The sequence below is a fragment of the Fukomys damarensis genome, unplaced genomic scaffold (assembly GCF_012274545.1).
Source record: "Fukomys damarensis isolate Sample0158 unplaced genomic scaffold, DMR_v1.0_HiC HiC_scaffold_17, whole genome shotgun sequence".
Classification (NCBI taxonomy): Eukaryota; Metazoa; Chordata; class Mammalia; order Rodentia; family Bathyergidae; genus Fukomys; species Fukomys damarensis.
Window position 1 is genome coordinate 26,846,300 of NW_022900929.1, and position 19,797 is coordinate 26,866,096.

The 19,797-nt window shown below is 48.3% G+C and overlaps 1 protein-coding gene across 1 annotated transcript in view; it reads left to right on the forward strand.

The window, feature by feature from the left end:
- Abca13 (ATP binding cassette subfamily A member 13) overlaps positions 1-19,797 on the forward strand; it is a 337,625-nt gene that overhangs the window by 20,105 nt on the left and 297,723 nt on the right. The window contains exons 4-8 of the mRNA XM_010624894.2: positions 7,249-7,257; positions 12,102-12,244; positions 14,265-14,293; positions 16,738-16,901; positions 18,578-18,708. Coding sequence (XP_010623196.1) covers positions 7,249-7,257; positions 12,102-12,244; positions 14,265-14,293; positions 16,738-16,901; positions 18,578-18,708 — 476 coding nt within the window. The remainder of the gene's footprint in view (positions 1-7,248; positions 7,258-12,101; positions 12,245-14,264; positions 14,294-16,737; positions 16,902-18,577; positions 18,709-19,797) is intronic.

Genomic DNA, 19,797 nt, shown 5'->3' on the forward strand with positions numbered 1-19,797 from the left:
AGACTTCACTTATTGTAGGCTCAAGAGCATAAAAGGGTAAACCCCCTTAAAAGATTTTGTTGAAAAGAGAGTGCTCCAGGGTGATCTGTTCACTCATGGCCACCTGGGAAAGAGTGTTCTCCCCTCCAGCATCCAGGCACTCAGAGGCTACGGCAGCCTTCGTCCACAGGGGCTGGGCTGCTGCTCCAGCTGGGGATAGTCACCTGCTACTGGCTTTTCAGGCATACAGAATACAGAGTTGTAGGGCCAGGAAGGCTTCCACCTCGATTTCGGAGGAAGGCCTGGGAGGCCAGACAGTGTGCTCCTGAGATGGACGTATGTAAAGCTATAAGAAAGTAACTAAGCAAGGTGTTATGGTGCAGGCCTGTGATCCCAGTACTCTGGGATGTTTAGGCAGGAGGATTGCAAGTTTGAGCCCAGTCTGAACAACTTAAACTTAGTGAAACCATGTCTCAAAGGGGTGGGTGTAGCTCAGTGTTCAATCCTCAGTAATCAAACCCCCAAAGTAAAAACAAAGGTGCACTGGAGACTAATGACGTAAATACACAGCCATCCACAGGCAGCAAGGCCACCCAAACCCTTCAGAGCTCATATCTCACCGCAGCCCACCCTGGTGCTCTGCATGGAGCTACAGGACCCAGTGTCTGTCCTGCTGGGTTTCCATTGTGCTCCGTCCAGTTCCTTGTGTCTTTCTGTTCCCCCCTTTCAGAATGGGAGTGTTTACCCAGTGGCATTACATGTTAAAAGTATTTAACTTTTGTTAACTATGAATGAAGTAATGCAAATATTAAAGTATAAGATCTTTATCTTTCAACTTTTACTTATTAGTAGAAAATGAAAGATTTCCAGATAATTTTGGATGCAGATGGTATGGTATTTATAGATGGTCCTGTCTTGGTCCATTTGGGCGCTTTAACAAAATGTCCTACACTGGGTGGCTTATAAGACAGGGTTATTATCATTATCATTATCATTATTTTTAGTTTTTTGAGACAGGGTCTCTCTATATAGTTCAGGCTGGTCTTGAGTTCACTGTGCAGACCAGGCCAGACTCGAACTCACAGTGATCCTTCTGTCTCAGCCCCTGATTGCTGGGGTTACAGGTGTGCACCACCACACCTGGTTTTGGGTGGCTTATAAGAAAGAAGTGTTTATCTCTCACAGTTCTGGAGAAAGAGAAGCCCAAGATCAGAGTACCGACAGATTCAGTGTCCAGTGATGACTGTTTGCTTACAGATGGTGCCTTGTAGCTGTGTCCTCACATGGTGGGGGGCGGGGAGGCCTCTCTGGGGTTTGTTCACTAGTGCCACTCACCAAGACCCACTCTCATGACTTGGATGCCTCCTACAGGCAAGTAGCACCCTCCCTCCTTTCCCGCCCTCACCCTGCACTGGGAGCTGAACTCGGGGCCTTTGTAGTGAGCCGCCTCCTCACCCCTGACCCCTGTTGTGTCCAGCTGCACCCAAGGATGAGACGGGAGAAATGCGGGACACAATAGAGAAAGAAAATAGTAAGGAGAGGAGAGGAAGGATGTAGAAGGACAGAGGGGAGCACAGGATGGCTGCAGACCTGGCTGTGTGCAGTTGGGCATCTCTCACCTGTTTCCCATCGGTTTAGGTGTGAATTTGGTGAACATCTAGACCCATAGAGAAGCAGCCACTCCTGCGTATTTGGTCTTCATTTAGAAACACCTGAAAACAGATGTTTCTGTTTCTGGTCTCACTGGACACTATCGTGACTCGTGCATCTAAGGGCCTGCACGATTCCCTGCAGGAAGCTTACTGGAGCCAGAAACCCAGGCATCACTTGTTGTGGGCTCTGAGCATGGGAACCAACTCCCTCCCTCCTGGCTTCCTAAGGGGGCTCCCCTTTTCCAGAATGAGGATTTCAGAGCAAAACCGGAAATCGCTGGTGATGGCAGGTGAAGTGGATCTTCCTGCAGAACCTGAGGGGTGGTTCCTGGTTCGAGATAAAACAAGTGGCACGGAAGCATATTTAACATGCTTTCTACTGCTCTGCTGGCTCTGCTGCACCCTCTTTCCGTTGTCTGTCCCCGTTTGCGTCTCTGCACGAAAGTCAGCATTCTTACTTTCCCTTTCCTCCATTCTCAGTGCTCCCCACCCCGGGGATCATCTCAGCCTCCCCCTCCATTGCCTCCTTCTGGGTCCCATTTCCTAATCGCCCACAGCAGGCTCCGATTTCAGCTTGTCAGTGAGCCCGGGGACAGCTGACAGCCCTCCGGGCATCACAGACTCTGCGTTCTCCTGTCCCCGCAGCTGGGGCAGCTTCTTTTTCAGAGGCCCAGTCTCCTCCTTCCCTACAAAGCAGCCCTCGCCCCAAATGGATGGAATTTGGCCCTCGTTTCTGAAACTTTCTGTTTTTGTGGTTCTGGGATGGAACCCAGGCTTCTTGTCTGCTAGGTGGGTGCCTGTCACCGTGCTGCACCCTGGCCTGTGCTCTGTGCTTCTGGACAGGCTTTGCTTCTGTGCAGAGGGACCCTGACGATGGCTTTCTTCCTGCTGCCAGTCCCTTTGCTACCCGGGACCCTCAGGTGGTGGCCAGGGCCTCCAGTCCTTCCTTGCATCCTCTTCCTTCCTCCTCTACAGTGTCTGGGCCTTTCCCTGGTCACTGTGCCCCCTCCCGCCCTCAGGGAGCCGGGCCTTTCCCACTCTGTCCCAGACATCTACTCTGGCCTGTGCTTCTGCGTGGGAGACGCAGGGCCGCTGTAGCTGGGAAGCGGCTTGTGAGGCCCTGATTTACCTCCAAGCCCTGTCTGGCAGCCAGATGGAGAGCAGAGGGCACTGGCTCTGCCTGGGGCCTGCCACACCCTGTGGCCAGCGCATCCTTTAGTCACTTAGATTTCCTTGGTGTCTCTCAGCCTGGGATGCTAGTAATTTTCCGGGGAGATCGGACATGTGTTTTCTTAACTTCCTGGTTACCTACATATTGTGTGTTGTCATGAAATACTGTTCTTTAAAAGTTATACCACCAATTTTTGCTTATGTAATGGAAGTACAATTAATTTTAAATTGAACACTGTTGTTCAGTATTTGAGTGCATTTGTAGGTGTTAATGTGTCTGTATACCTGTCAGCATCACCACAATCGAGATATACAGCATTTTCCTCTCTCTCCAAATCCTGCGCCCCATGCCTGTAGAACTTACTTCCTCCACCTCTTTTTTAGATTCAGAGAATGACTTACCTGCCTTCTGTTATTTAGATTAGATTATGCTTTCTAGAGTTTCAGATGGAAGATAAAAGACATCTTCATGCCTGCATTCTTTCAGCCCACTAAATGTTGGGGATTTTTCCCTGAGGTTGAATGAATCAGCACCCTGCTCCTTTTTGATGGCTAAGTAGTATTCCATTAAGTGGATAGGCCTCAATTTGTCCCTTCACCACCCATTTCTGGACCATTGGGTCCTTCCCAGTTTGCCTATTTCTGGGCTGTGCTCTGAACTGAGTGACATTTCTGTTCCCAACACCGGTGTATAAGAATGCCAGTAGCTCTGCATCCTGGCCAGTGTGCAGTGTGGGACGCTGTGTTGATGTCATCTGATGGTGCTTTCCCCTTGCATCTTTCTGATAATGATTGGGAACACTTTTTCATGTGGTTATTGGCCGTGTGTGTGTGTGTGTGTGTGTGTGTGGTGTCTCTTCAACTCTCCCAAATAGGAAAAGAATCTTCATATTGAATATTGAATTTCTTGTTTATTGAGTTCTTAGAGTTCTGTACATGCATCAGGTTAAGTCATGTCAGACATATGTACCGTGATGTTTCTTGCATTTTCTGACCTGTCTTTTGAAAAGCAGAGGTTATTCTATTTTTCCCCCCTCTCTTCTCTCCCTTCCTCCCTCTTTCCATCCCTCCCTGCCCTCCTCTTCCATCCCCTAGGGAGGGATTGACCTCAGGGCCTTCGCATTGAGTTACATCCTTAGGCCTTTTTTTGAGACAAGGTCTTGATGAGTGGCCCAGGCTGGGCTTGAACGTGCAGTCCTCCTGCCTCAGCCTCCTGGAGTGCTGGGATGACCTCTGTTCTGCAGTCCATGAGGGTCCAATTTCTTCATATCTCACCCTTCTGTTCTTTAGATTGTAGCTATCCAGGATACAAGTCTGTTATCAGATATATGGCTCTCACATAGTTTTCTTATTTTATGGGTTATTTTCCTATTGTATTCTTAAGAACACAAAGTTTTTAATTTTGCAGAATCCAGTTGACTTTTTCTTTTCTTGCAGATGCCGTTGGTGTCCTGCCTAAAGGGCTCGGTCTAAGGCACAGTCATGTAGATGTACTGTTAAGGTTTCTTCTAGGAGTGTGCCAGTTCATCTCTTATGCCACACTTCCATCTGAACTGGCCTCTGGGCACGGTGTGAGGAGGGGGTCTGACTTCAGCCCTTTGCAGGTGGTGCCAGCCGTTCCTGGGCTTCACATCACCCTGTGGGTCGGCCAGGAGAGCATCCTCCTTCCAGACGGTCAGCACCGCCTGCCTCATTTGCTCAGCTTTTGTGGATTCCTCTCAGGGATGCTTCCTCATTTTCACTTTCATATGTATTCTGAGAAACTCATTCCTAGGCAGTTTGCGGGCTTTTGGTATTCTTTTTAGATTTAAAACAGTACAGGCCATTGCTTCTCGTGGTTTTTACGTATTTCCCTTAGGATTGTATGCATGATCACATTATGTGAAAATAGAGTTTTACCTTTCCTCTCTTACTTGGATGCCTTTTGTGTCTCTCCGAGGGTATAATGTGTTTTTTCTTTATCTCCCTTGTTTATGATAAACTTGATTTGAGATATTTTCTGATACATATTTCAGCCTCTCTGTATTTCTCTCTGAGCCCTGCTTGGTCGCATCCAGCAGTTCTGAAATCTTGGGTTTTCATCTGCCTCCAGTGTAAAGGAACCGATTCACCCTCTGGCTCCATCCTCACTGCTTGAGTTACTTGTTGGCCAGATGTTTGCTTTCTGAATATTGGAAGATTCTCCTAAAGTCTTGATGGACGACTTCCACCTTAGTTGGGCTCATCCCCCTTGCCGGGGTCCAGCCTCGGCGAGAGTTCAGGTCCTGAGGAGGAGGGTTGGAGTCGGCACTTGTGAAGGAATGAGACACTCTGTAGGTATGAGGTGGTGTGCCTTCCAAACATTGGAGGACTTCTTTATTTATATCACAGTAAAGGTTACATATGGAAATTGGCATACGTTTATAATTTCTGATAAAAACTTTTAAGATCATTTTTCCAATAAACCACAGCACATACCTATTTTATTATTGTTATTTCTAGGAACATTTTATCTATTGCCTCAGCTATTATTAATCAAACAATTTCCTAGTAAAAGTGTAAATGAAAGCAAAATCAAAAGAACAATCCAAGCTTGCCACCATTTTTCAAAGTCCATGTCTTTTTCGGCTACAATGGAAAGACTGCGGCCAACTCTTAGCAGGTCAGTAGGTTTTGATAAAGAACTACTGTGGTTATTCAACTTCTTGGTTAAACTTTTATTTTATATAGTCAGAAAGCAAGTATTTTGCACTTACTAACCTTTCTATAATAACTATTCAGCTGCCTGGCAATAGTATTTACTTGTTCTTTAGTGCATAGACATCACTGTGTTCCTGAACATTTCATTCTTTCTACAAAGGGCAAATCTTGTTATCTTACTCGTTTTTTATCTTTCCACGCTATTCTAACTTCATCTATATAAGCCCTAGTGTAGGAAACGGGGGCGGGGGTGCCTAGTGGCCATGAGATCACTCTACCACAAATCTTTGAGCACCTCTCTGGGATTTTTATAAGTAATTGGACACTTGGAAGAAAGCTGGGGGGGGGGCTCTTGTTGGAGTGAAATCCTCAATTATTGAAAAATTGGAAACCCCTTCAAAGAAAGTCCCTGGATCAGGGGTCGTGCTTAGGGGTTCAATAACTGACACAACTGACACATATTTCTCAGAAGTAGCTTGTACAATTAAGCCAATCAAAAGTGCAAGCAAAAATAAAGGCTGGAGTGATGCTTTCAACCCAAGGCCGGTCATTGCTGGAACTTTGTCAAGCAGCAATAGAGGAACCATGGGCCTTACCACGCCCTGACCATAGCTGGTTCCCGAGTGACACTGAGCACTGAGTGGTGCTGGCCTCTGCACCAGTGTCTGGCCCGGTTTTCTGTCTGCTGAACCTGTGTGCCACCAACAGAAGGAAGTGAAAAGTCCAACAGAGTGGACTTTTCTTGATTGGTTTTCAGCTGTACGAGTTTTTGCTTCCTTTCAAAATCTGATGTAAATATTTTCATATTGGGGTTATTTTGTCTTCTTCATTGGCTCATTTATCATGGCAGGATACACAATTATGTATTAACTTATACATATGATATGAGGCATTATGTTAGACAGTAATGTGTGTCCAGCATGCAATGTAATATGCATAATATGTGTTATAGGTCATATATACCTCTCTACCCCTGGTGATATGTTTTATTTTGACGTATACTTTGATACTTACATAGACATTGCATCTTTCTTTTGGCTTGTTTGCGTATTTCTTTTCTTTTTTTTTTCCCTTTCAGCTTTCTGTGCTTTGTATTTAAAATCAGACAGCACAGCCCTATAATCTTTGCCTTTTTATGCTTAGACTTTTAACTTGGGGAGACTGAGGCTGGAGGATCACAAGTTCAAGCCAAGCCCGAGCAGCATAACCACTGGGAGACCCTGTCCAAAATTAAAAAAATAAGTAAATAAAAGAAAGGTTTTGGGTGCAGCCTCCATCTCTGCTGATTGGGGTTGGGGATCTGTTGTCTAGAACTCAACAAAGTCAACGAACCAGGTTTCACGGAACCCAGCCTGCTCCCCACCAAGGGTCCTTGTACGTGGAAGGGAAGGGAAGGGCGTGTCCTCAGACTGGAGGAAAGTCCCCAAGAGTTCCTGCCTTCTTCCCTCCTCAGATGGGAATCACTCCAGCTTCCTTCTCCTTTAGACCTTGTCCCATTGCAGATTTCCAAAGCTGCTCCATCCTCGCAGTTCCCCTGGGGTGAGAGGTGGATGAGGGCAGGAGCTGGGCAGCCCAGAGGCCTTGGTCCCGGCGACGTGCCCCCTTGGATGCCTCCTTGGAGGGGCAGCAGTGTGAGTGTTCCCAGTGGTGGCCTTGGGAGGGTAACTCCTGCCTTTGGATGTGGTTGCTTAGAACCAGTCCTGGCTCAGTAGGCACTTTCTCGAGTCCTAAACTCACGCTTGATGGTAGTGAAAGCTGTGATGAAAAGCATGCTCCGGTCCCTTCTGTTGTGTGAGGCATGGTACAAGGTGGCTGGAAGAAGTCCTTGGCAGTGATGAGATGTGGAGAAGCTCAGAGACTTTTCCGGCACCGCAGGAGAGCAGCAGGCCAGGCCCAGTGAGAACTGCGCTGTCAGGCGAAAGAAAGGCTGAGACTTTTGTGTTTGATTTTGTCGTCAGCTGGGTCTTGAAAGGGCCACCCAGGGACACAGAGACACAGGGACACGTTCCCAGGTCTCCATGGCCCTTTGGGTGAAATTTGTGTTTTCGTACTAGGAAGGGGCACACATGGCTCACAGGGCGGAGCATGAACATTGTGCTGCAGACCCATCACGCGGGCAGAAACTTGCGGTAACAGTCCTGCTCCTATGCACTGCTCGCCGAACGCTGTTGCTGAGCCAGGAAGGCAGCACTTCCTGCTCAGCTTCCTGTCGCCTGCCCTTTGCTCTTGCCCTGGGCAGCAGGGCCAGACTGGTCCTCAGCCCCCACCTAGGCACACAGTGTGGTGACCTTCTCTCCAAGATGATGTCCAAGGGTGTCACTGCCTGCAAAGCATTTCGACCTCAGGGAAACTCTCACTGGGTCCCGTTCTGTCTGCGCATTGAGCCTAACTAGTGATGCGTGAGGTTCCTCTCTCTTCCTCCCATCTCTCATGCTGACAAAGGGCTCCAGGTAACATCTTCCTGGGTGTCTGTGATGGCTTTCAGGCCGGCTTGCTGGCTGAGGTGCCCAGTCACCCCGTCCAGTGGCCTGTACTTGTCCCCTGCATCCCGAGCTCCTTTAAGATCTTCCCTCCCTGGCCAGGCCGAGCACTGCCCACCTGACAGGAGTACAAACGCAGAGGCAGACTCAGGAAGCGGAGCTGTTCCGCCTTCCCCTCCCAGGCCGGGGTTCCCATGTGTGCAGGAATTCCCCCACCCACACACCATTCAGTCAGGCATTTTCTGTGGATCTTCTTTCTTCTGTAAACATTTCTCATGTCAGTGATAATTCGTAATCCAGTCTTAAGGACAAAAGAGGTTCTTTCAAAATAATAGAAAAGGAACATAAAACCTGGTATGGTTACAGGAGAAACTCGTCTTAAATGACATCTGTCTGTATCATCTGATCATTCTGTAGCTTCCAAGAAGGTCTTGTGTCTAGGGGTGGTAGAAGAGCTCGGATCTGGTGCAGATTCACAGTACTCGGGGGTCATGTTTTAGCTTTGATATTTAAAATCTGTAAATATTTGCAGTGCACCATGACTATTCATCGTGGGGAGTTAGTACAAGTACACAACACATCTTCATTCTCCTTTTAGCCCCTTCTCCTCTCCTGTCCTCCCCTCCCTCTTGGCCTCCTCCCTTCATCTCTCGGTCCTCTTCCCTTCTGCAAAATTTCCATCTCTGTTTCCTAATATTTATCTTTTATTTTGCCCTTGATTTGTATGAGACCTCAGCGGAGAAGTCATCTGATTTAGTGAGCTCCCTGGTTTCTGCATCTCCAGACGTGTGGCGATCTAGAAGGCACTGAGTTTATTTTATTCACCAGCAGATGTTGGAATTGCTCTGACTTCACTCTAGGTCATGAGAATTAAATGACAGTGTTTTGGGGAGGGATTTATTACAACTCTTTGTCTTGCAAGCTTTTTTTTTTTTTTTCATGGTCGATTTACCTGGTGACAAGGGTTAGTTCATTATCATAGTTCTCTAATTTGTAAAATAAACAATTAAAATATCTAAAAGGCTCTGTAATTTGCAGTCAGGAAAAATTCTCTCAATTTCGTTTTTTTTCCCCTTTGGAGCATGGTGAATTTAGTTGGACACTTGGGTACTTTAACAAGCTCTGTAGCAACTTACGGCATGATTTCCTACTTTATTTCAAATGGGTCGTTCTGCTGATTAAATTTGAGGTTAGATGCAAACAGGTGCACAGTGGTGATTTCTAAGGTCCTGAGAACATTTTCTCTTGCTGACTGGTAAGGTTTCTTTCCTTATGTGATGTTGGTAACCCTAAGAAAGATGCAGCAATATCATCTTTCCTCAGGCTCCATTTCCCCTGAAGCTTGGGTTTGTCTGTGGAGAGTCTGCATTGGGTGGTGTGGGCTGTGATGCAGGCTTTGGGGCCACTTCCCACCCTGACCCTGCAGTCCCCTCTGGTGGCCATGGGTGAGAGGAAGCCCCCAGAGTCAGGATGTTTAACACATTTCCCGGGTGGTCTCTCCCTCATTCACACCATCCCTGCAGGAACTCTTTTTTAAAGCTCATTAAGTTTATTGGTACATGGTAGGTGTACACTATGCTGACATTCGTCATTGGGATTGTGTACCTGTACATGATACATCTTAGTTCTTATTTTTCCTATCCACTTTCCTCCCTGCCTCTACCCCTCCCTATTTACAAAAGCTTTCTTTCTGTGTTTTCCTTCTTTTCTCACTTATTTTCTTTTACTTCTTTTCTTTCCCCTGCCTCCCCTCCCCAGTTCCCCTTCCCCTTTGAACATTTTCCTCCTATTTCACAATATCTGTTATACATTTTGGTCCTCATTTGCACTTTTAATTTCTCATACCAGAGAAACAGTTTAGTATTCACACACGTATGTCCTATTTATTTCACTGAAGAGTATGGCCTATATTTAGCTATAAATGACTCTAGTTTATCTTTATGGCTGAGTAGTACTCCATTTTATAAAAGAACCACATCTTTATCCAGTCACGGGTTGATGGGCATTTGGGCTGTTTCCAAGATTCAGCTATTACAAACTGTGCCCCTATAAACATGAGTGTGCATACATTCTTGTGCTGTGATGCTTTTAATTCTTTTGGGAAGATACCAAGAAGGGGAATAGCTGGGTCAGCTGGGTCACATTTCTGGGAGCCCTATATTTAAAGATGAAAGAAAATCCTTTTTAAAAATGCTTTTATTGATCTTTCTCTTACAATTGGAAATTTGTGTCATTTCTAGCATTTTTATCTTCTCACCATTGCTCTGTTATATATATTTTTAAATATCTCACATTTCTCATCTTTTAGGAGTAACTTCGCAAAATGATGAAGTAATTTTAAAGGCAGGTAAAGTAGAGAGACATTTCCTATCAAGCGATGAAAGTACATGTTTAAAACGTAAAAAAATTGTATACAAGCACAAAGGAGACAGTAAACAATTCAGTAGAAAAGCCAGTAAAAGCCATGCATGTTGATATCCTGAAGCCTCTGCCCTTCTGAACCCTGGATTTACGTGAAAAGCCTCCCTTTGTTTGCAGCACTGGGAATTGAACCCAGAGCTCTGGCTCTTTCATTTTTTATCTTGAGACAGGATCTGTGTTGCCTAGGCTGGGCTTGACCTTGTGATCCTCCTGCCTTAGCCTCCCAGATTGCTGGAATTACAGGTGTGAGCCACCATGTCTGGCAAAAAAAGACCCCTTTTTAACCAGTCACCCCTGCTCATTCTCACCCTCCTGAGTACTTTTTTTCTACCTGCAGCCACAGGGCTGTTCAGATCTCTTCCTTCTCTTGTCTTCCATGACCTCTCGAGTCCCCCTGCACTCCCAGGACTGCGGCAGTGCATGATAGAGCGTGTGCAGAGCTCTCTGTGCCCCTGTTCTCCCGAGCTTCTCTCCTGCTGTTCCTGACAGGTTCTTCAGCCATTCTCCTCCAAGGGGAGGAAGTTTCCTTCCTCCTTGATAAAAGTTTTCCCCATGGATGGGTGTTTCATCCCATGAGTTTCCTTTCTTGCCCTGCTGCTCCCTGGCTAGTGTGGGTCATGGCTTTAGTAGAAATGAAAACTAAAGCTAAAGCACAGATTTACAGAAAAATGCTTTAGTGGGGAAGTCAGAGGGAAGACTGGAAAGGAATCCAGCTTGGGTAGCTGGGGGTGCGCTCGATAGAGTGGTGTAGCCGGTCCACCCTCAAACCTTATTTGGTTTGCGGACAGGCGGCTGGTCCCCATCCCAGGCCTGGTGCCCTGGTCTGGACTCCTCCTGGTGAGGAACGGTTCTGCTTCCAGGGAAGGATTATCTCTGTCTGTGGGGGTCTCGGTCCCGGGGCTCCACCTTCCCTGGGATTCAGGAGACCAGAGGCTTGGGACAGTGGCTGGAGGCTTCCAGGGGACCGGTGTCCCCCTGAACCCCTTATCTTGGCGTTCTCTGTCTCTGGGGGAGGTGGACCCTGTGCACTTGGCTCAGAGGCCCAGTCTGGCAGCTCCTAGACAGACACAGCCCCGGGAGAGCTCAGGAGCTATCGTCTCAGGAACTATGGAGAGGAAGGACGCAACACGGCCAAGCCAAGCTCTGCACTACTCACCTTTTGGTGCTTCCAGGTCCCAGGTGAAGAGTCGTGGTTCATGGCCAAGGAGACCTCCAAGGGCCGGGATGCCAGTCCCTGTGCTGCGTGGTCCCTGGTAGTGCCATGACTGCGTGGCTGTGGTCCTTCAGGCCTCAGCTTGGCATCGTCCTGGCAGTGTGCTGTGGACCCCAGGACGAGGATGGACCTCGGGGCCCTCCTCCTGCGGAGAAAGTGTCCATCTGCGGCTGTTCTTGCTCAGCACCATGGACAGCGCACAGCAGCGCCTAACTGTGGCTAAGAAACAAAACAAAAAAGCCAAGCTTTGTGAACAGTTTTCTGATTTTAAATGTGTAGCACTTTCCCAGTGATAATTCCCATTTTGCGGGAAGCTGGCTTCTGGTGTCGGGTTTGGGGATTGAGTATCGTGGGAGACAGTGTGGTTTCCCCTCTGAGAACCTGGAAGGCAGTTTGTGTGTGTGTGTGTGTGTGTGTGTGTGTGTGTGTGTGTGTCTGTGTGTGTGTGTAACTGCGGCACGAAAGCCCCATGTTGGCCTTGATCCCGTTTGTTTGGGGTTTCCCTAGGTTCCGCTCTGCTGCTGCTGATGCGGAGGTCACCAGCCTGGCCTTTGTGGAGGAGGTGCAGGGCCTGGCCGAGGACATTTACGCAGCAGTGAACAAGGCAAAGCACTTGCAGAAGCTCTGGCGAGAAAGAGGCCAGACACCAGGCAAGTGACTCACTCTCCCCACTTTCCCCCCATGGGGTGCCGCCTGTGCAGGGAAAGTCTGGAAATCCTGTGCGCCCCTTGGTGGGGGAGGCCGGCCTATGCCGGTGGGGATGCATATGGGGCCTTCCTTCCCCTGTTCTGGAGGCTGCCTTGTGCAGTTAGGAGGCTGAAGCAGGAGGATCCAAGTTCAAGTCCTGCCCAGGGGACTTAGCAAGACTGTTCCAAAAAAAAAAAAATGCAGAAAGGGCTGGAGGTGTGGCTCAGGTCCTGGTACCTGGTAGTGGTTTGGGAGGCACAGGTTCCCAGCCTGCCTCCTTCCCAGCGCAGCCTGTGGTCTGTTCTCCCCAGGCTCCTTTCTCTGCATTCTTCTGCCGCCCTTGTCTGTGTGCACTTCCTTTCCCATCTCAGATCTGTGCACAGCTCCAGGTCCTTCCTCCTCTTGTGCACACAGCTGTGGGATTTTCCACATCAGCAGCATGAATCCTACCCTGGACGGTGAATTGGCTGTGACCTTGAACTTGGAATCAGTAGGGCTGGATCCTTCTCTGAGCAATAGCACTTTCTGTTCTTTGTGAGAAGCATCTGCGTGTAAGAGGCTCCAACTCAGACTTCTGGAGCTGTGCAAAGAAGTGGGTGGGCACAGATCTCGGCACTCACGGAGGGCAGTGCTTGGGACAAGGCTGGGGCCAGGGCGAGGGCAGCGTCCCCTGGGCCTACCCGGGTGCTGCCCACTGAATAGGCAGCCATGGAGACCCTGTCCATGCTGCCAGATGAAGTTCAGTTAAAAGTGAATTTTAAATAGTAGACAGTTTTTAAATATGTTTCCCAAATAGTACACCTGTGTTGTAAGGAGATTACTCATTTTTTAAAATCTGAGATTCCAATTTAACTAGATGTCCATTGTTTTTATTTAGAAAACCTGGTGGTCCTGAATACCCAACTCAGATTTTTGAAAGGGAGGTAGAGACAGGTAGATGCAGAGGTTGAGAAAGAGAAGCATAAAGAGGGGTCTGTCTATCTATCCATCCTTCAGAGAGTATACAAGAAAATCAAGTGAAGAGATTGGTAGAAAAATGAGGAGGGAGTTTCTCGGAGGAGGTGGCATTTCTAAGAGAAAATGTCACTGCTGTCCAGGGTGGGCCAGGTCACAGCAGACCATACTTTTCCCAATGGCTGATTTCAAGATGGACCCCAGGTATGTGAACAAAAGAGGAGAATAAGTTGGGCATGGTGGCACATGTTTGTAATCTCAGCACTCTGGTGAGCTGAGGCAGGAGGATTGCAAGTTTGAATGCAGCCTGGGCAACTTAGTCAATTAATAAGACCTTGTCTCAGAATAAGAAACTTAAGAGGGCTGGAGGTGTAGCACAGTGCAAAGGCCCTGGGTTCAATCCCCACTGCTTCATGTGTGGGTGTGTGCCCCTCCCCCCAGAATAGCTTTTAATATCAAATGATGGAATTCTTATATTAAGCCCATTATGGGATCATTCTGTTTTATAAAATTTGTTTCTCAGATGGTTTTTAAAATGTTACTGAAACAAGAACTAATCTCCACTATGTTCTTAACGTGCTATCATTTGAGCCTTTCCTCATAGGATATGTAATCCAAAAAACAATCTGAAAAACCATAACATCACTTTTTGTTCCCTTTCACCTTTTTCCTTTCTTCTTCCTTGCTCCTCCGTCCCCTCCCCTTCCTCCCCTGCCCTTCCTTCCATCCATCCATCCTTCACTTCCTCTATCTTCCTCTGACTACTCCAGGAGGAACTGATCACAAAGAGAATACCCTTTAGCAAATCACTGGGATTTGGGTGACCAGTGGCTTTTCTTCCAGGAAATTACGTAATGTCATGGTGGTTTGAAAGTGGACAGTGCTGGATTGCTTTGGCTTTCTTCTTCTTCTCTGTGGCTGTCTTTATTCTTGGGGCTCTGGGGCACCACTGGGCCTGAAAACTGCATCACTCAGCACTTGCTTTCATGCTGGTGATTGAACTAATCTCTTAAATTTGCTTTATTCTAGATTCTCCTTACGGTTCCAGCTTTTTAACGGTGAGTCTCTTAATAAAAATTGAATCTCCCAATTGTTTAAGATACTGTATTGAAATTTAGTTCATGCTTTCAAGTGATTTGACTTTGTGTAATGATTATGTTGGAGGTGTGTTTGGGAGCCACGCTCCCTGCAGACTTTAGAGGCCAGTTTTAGTCTCCTTCAGCCTGGCTCAGGTGGCTGCTGAGGCCGGCAGGTGCTGGGGCCCCACAGAGCCCCTCTGGACTCACATGAGCCCAGGTTTGTGGTGACTGGACCCTGTGACTCCCCCTTGGGAACAAAGCCTTCTTGCTCACCCACAGGTGTGACTCTCTCTCCCACTGGCCAGCAATGTGTGTCTGGGGCTGGGTGGTTTGTGGTTGTCACAGGTGGGGATGGGCAGGAGGCTGGTGCTGGCCCCGAGGGGGCAGAGGCTGGGGTGCTGCCAGTGCCCTCTTACAGAGATGTGCCTGGTGAGGACCGCAGTGCTGGGGGAGCCGGGTCAGGGGCGAAGCCTGGCCCCAAGGCTTCCTCTTTGGCATCAGGGGGAGCACTGTGGCCATAGCCATGCATGTGCGTGGATCTGTCCGATTCCAAGAAGGACTCAGTGTAGGGAAGAAGAGTACGTGATGAAATCATTAGGAAAGGGCAAGGGGAAGGTTAAGGGCATATGTGGGTCGGACTGAGGCAGCCTGCCCATGGGTCCTGTGGGGAACCATACCAGGGACGAGGCACCCAGAGCTTGGCGGGACACACACCCAGACTCTGGCCTTCTGACAGCCAGGTCCCAGGGAAAGTGTTATGGGACGAGCGAATGAAGGGGCTTAGGAACAGTTAAAGGACTTAGAAACAGGACAAAGCACCATTTCAGTGATGTAATCGGCACTTCTAACAGAGGTTCCGATCCCCACCGTGTGTTGCCTGGTGGCTCACTGACGTGATCACTGAGGTTTCCTGCAATAAAAATGGATGTGGTAACTTTGGAAGAAGTAGCCCGGTATCCTTTGTCCCTGTAATCGTTCTGACAATTCATCTCCCTTAGAATGTGAAAGAATTAGAAAGCTGTATGGCAAATGGTGTTAATTGGCTATGGTGGATAATTTTACTATCCCAGAGTAGGGTAAGCAGGCGTTGATGGCTCACTTAGCACACGTCTTAGCAATCAGTGCATCAGTGCGTGAGTGCAGCCATGAGCCATCGTGTGTCCGAGGCCTCGGTGTGACTGTGGTGCTCAGACGTTCTCGCCACATGTGCAGCAAGCAGAGCTAGGGGAGCTCCAGTTGCCGGGACGGGAGACTCCTGGGTGTCTCTCCATTCTGCTGGCGAGATGGCACTGCTTCGGTTTCACTCGGAGGAAGTGGTCGCTGGGTGCTGAGGGAGGGTGGTGGCAGGAGGTGCGCGTCCAGAGCATCTGTGCACACAGGGAGAGCAGACAGACAGATGGCCAGTGACCCAGTGAGCAGCAGGAGAAGGGGAGCCGAGGTCGCCCTGGAGTGTTAGTGATGCATGCGGAGGCTGTGCTGAGACCTGGTTGAGCCAAGGTGGGCAGGCTGGGCTGCAGGGATTTGAGGTGACACTTGGGGTCATGTAGGGAGAAAGCAGAGGAGAGAGGCTGCACTCTGGGCACTCTGAGCAGGAGAAAGAGGAGGAGGAAGAGGTGGGGAAAGTGAGCAAGGGAGCAGGAGGCCTGCCGTCCCGGTGCTGCGGTGGATCGTGAGGGAAGGCGGCAGGGGAGGCCATGGCCTGGTGCACAAAGGTGGCTGGAGATGTCCAGAGAGGCTGGGCTGGGGGGGCGTGGAGGAGGCATGGACACGGCATGCACAGCCCTGCACGGGGTGTGGCGAGGCAGAGATGGAGGCAATGTGGGCGATGTGTGCGCTCATTCGAGTCTCATGCGTCCCCCGTGAAGTGGGCACTTCCCGGGAGCCCAGGCCCCAGCCGAACTGCACTTTTACATCTGCTTCTCCTGTGCACAAGGTCAGCCTGAGAGGGTGCGGATTGAGGACCCCGGGAGCCTCCACCTGCGGGACAGACATGTCACCTGCCCAAGAGGGCAAGACCTTCTCCCTCCCACCCCTGTCCTTTCTTCCCCACATGTCCCCCCGCTTTCTCTGTATGCCCCTCCCTCCCTCTCTATTTTTACTTGCTTTATTTCCTCCTCTCTTCCTTTTTTCTTCATTTCCCCGTTCTTTTTCCTTGTGAGACTTTATACTTATTTTAAATTGTTTTTCTAACTTTTTATGTTCTGACCCGATTTCAAACTTGTATAGAAAAGTTGTCCATACTTTTAAAGAAGAAAAAGAAAACCCTGGCAGAATGGTTTATCCAACCCAGTGGCACGTCAGTGTGTTAGGTGCAAGTTTCTACCAGAGAAGGGGTCTCTCTCTCTCTGTGTCTGTCTGTCTGTCTCTCAGTTGGTTAATAAAACTAAGAAGGATGACTTTTGTTATTTTCTCTCCGTCTCCAGATGGATCTCAACCAAACCGAGGACGTGATATCAGAACTGGAAATCCTCCACCAACAGCCGCACCTCTGGGACTTCCTGTTTTCACTGCCAAGGCTACAAACAAAGACAGTTCATGTGGGAGATGCCACACAAACCGTGGTGCACTTTCTCCAGGCTGTTAGAAAGTAAGTGAGAAAGTAAAATATAATAAGTATAGGCGTCGATTTTCCTGCCTTATTTTTCATGGGAAAATACACGTCTCTGCATAATTGTTTGATGAAAGAAAATCTCGACAGTAACTTCACCTGCGGACACTTGGGGCACTTGTACCTGTGCGTCTGTCCCTCACCTGTCTGTGGACATCTCTGGCCTTGATGCAGAGATGTTCAGAGCCTACTTTCTATAATTAAAAAGATGTAATGTTGCTCCGTTAACATTTCATAGGTTCCTAGGCTGGGGTGGTAGCTCAGTGGCACAGCGCCTGCCTGGCAAGCTCGAGGCCCTGAGTTTGACTCCTGGTACCAAAAAAAGAAAAAAGAAAGAAAAAAGACAACAAACAGTTCATGGGGTTCTGTAGTCTCAAATGATCATTTTTTTAATAGCTGTAATTTTCTATTTTTGTGAAGTTCTCTACACCACAGTTTACCTAATAATCTTAGCATTAGACTTGTGCTTCTTTCTAGAGAAGTGAGGTAAACAATCTTAGCTAATCCTGACACAGTCGCCTGGAATATCATCCAGATAGGCCCGGTGCTTTGTGTTGGCAGTTCCGGAAGTTGAGCACTGCTCTTGTGTGATGGGTCTGATCCTGCATTACTGGGGTGCTTCTGGCGAACCCCTTTCTGTGGTGGCTTTCCTACTTTTTATTCTGCATATGTAAGAAAATGTAAGTTTGTCTGTGTCAACACCTGCTAACATGGTGTTTTATTAGTAAACGTTCATACTCTTTTCAGTGTGCACACACGGTGCTGCAGGGCCTCGGTGTATTTTTGCTGTACGCCCTGAGTATTTTACCAGTGGATGGCAAGAATAACAAGGATATTTTGAGGCGGGAAAACTTTGAAATGAGAAGATATTGGTGACAGTTGTCAGTGTGTGTCGGCTTTGGTGTGAACTCTGTCTCTGTGCTTTGCTTGTGTGGCACAGTGTAAGGACATCCTGTATTCGTGGAAATAAGAGTGTGCAAGTGGGACCAGTTTGTAGTCCCTGGATCTTCTTCAGTACACAGATGCCCCATGAGAGATTTCCCTTAACGAGGAACCACAGGGAGATCATCTTTTTGAGCTGCAATATATGGCTGTGTTGGTCTTGTGGGGCTGAAATGTAGATATATCCCTGTTTCAGTTAAGTGTCTTTTCTGACCTCTAAATTTAGGTAGTTATTCGTAAAATAAAAAACTGATATTTAATAAGTACGATGAGCACCATATATAGGCAGACCCCCTTTCCCCAGTGCCCCCTATTCTGTGAATGAGTGTGCAACCCCAGATTGACCCTGATGTTCAGATCCGTGGGCTGAAACAATGTGGAGGGCTGGGGTTTGCATGTGTCCCCCACAGACTGCCCTCCGAACTCGGTAGTCATTCCTCTTGCAGTGGGGTAGCATCTGTGCCCTGGGTGGCCTCGCCAGCTGCCCCCAAGGCAGCACCCATGGGAGAGCCGGCCCAAGCCAAGGCTGTGGCAGAAGTCACATTCCCAAGCCTCTGAAGACAGCGCCTCCCTCTTGTGCTCTGTCTCAGGCCCAGGGACTCAGAGCCCCGGAACACTGAATATTTTGCCCTGTCTCACAGCACTGAATCTGGAACTGATGCTTCTTGCTGGCCGATAGCTGACTCACTGCTTTGACTTTGCTTTGCTCCCAGTGCTGTAGTGTTGCTGGACGATTTGGATTGGCTGCCACTCAACCGGACGCTCTCCCAGGTCTCCACAGTCCTGCTGAACATGACCATCTCAGCGCTGGCTTTCCTGCAGCGGTCTGGAGGAGTGGCCACTGGTATGTGGCCCGAGGGCACTGCTGGGTCACAGATGTTCCTACCTTCAGTTAGTGATGGTGGGCAGGGAGCTGTGGGTCAGTGAAAATACCAAGTGCAGGCCAGAGTTGCTCCTGTTACATTTTTGAAGGGGTAGGGTGGTGCCAGGGATTTAGCTCCATGGTGCCACTGCCTGCCTCGCAAGCACAGGGTCCCAAGTTCAATCCCCAGTACCCCCCCAAAAATAAAATAAATAAAAAAGAGAGAAAGGGTAGTGTGCAAGGAAAATTAGGAGCTCACAACTGAATCTGACTTCCAGCCACTGCTGGAATCCTGCAGGTGTCAATAACAAAAGTGATATTTTAATTCAAAAGTAAATTATTTGAGAATTCTTTGACTCGATGTCTTCAAAGCTTAGACCAATCTCTGGTTCTGCAATTTTACCTTTTCTTTCTCTAAGCTCCCATAGCAAGGAAATAATTTGAAATACAATAAAGGTAGTGAGAGAAGGGAACTTGAGGTGGATTTAGCCTCAATAAGGGGCCCTTCTGCAAGGGAGAGGATGAGTTATCTAGTGTGTGTGTGTGCCTGCCTGCCTGCCTCCTTCCCTCCCTGCCTGCCTCTTCCATCACTCCCTTCTTCCCACCCTCTCCCTCCCTACCTCTTCGTTTTGCAGTGCTGGAGATGGAATCTGGGTATTATGCATGCTACACAAATGCTCCACCACTCAGCAGGACTACTAATCCTTTTCTTGACCTAGAATATCATTTCTTAAATTTTCACCTGGGTGGGCCTGGCTATTTTAAGTTCCTTCTTTCTCTTTCTCTTTTAAAAATCTTTGTCTGTTTTCCTAAGGGCAACACATGAGAGAAAAATGAAGGACGGTTTTCTACCATTCCATCTATCTGTCCATCTGCCTATCCATCTGCCCCATGCATCTATTTACCCACCCATCCATCAATTCATTCATGCACCACACATCTGCTCACCTGTTTATTAATCCATCCACCCATCTACTCACCCATCCGCCCATCCACCCACTCACTCACCCACTCACCCACCCACCCATCCACCCACCCATCCACTCACCCACCCATCCACCCATCCATCCA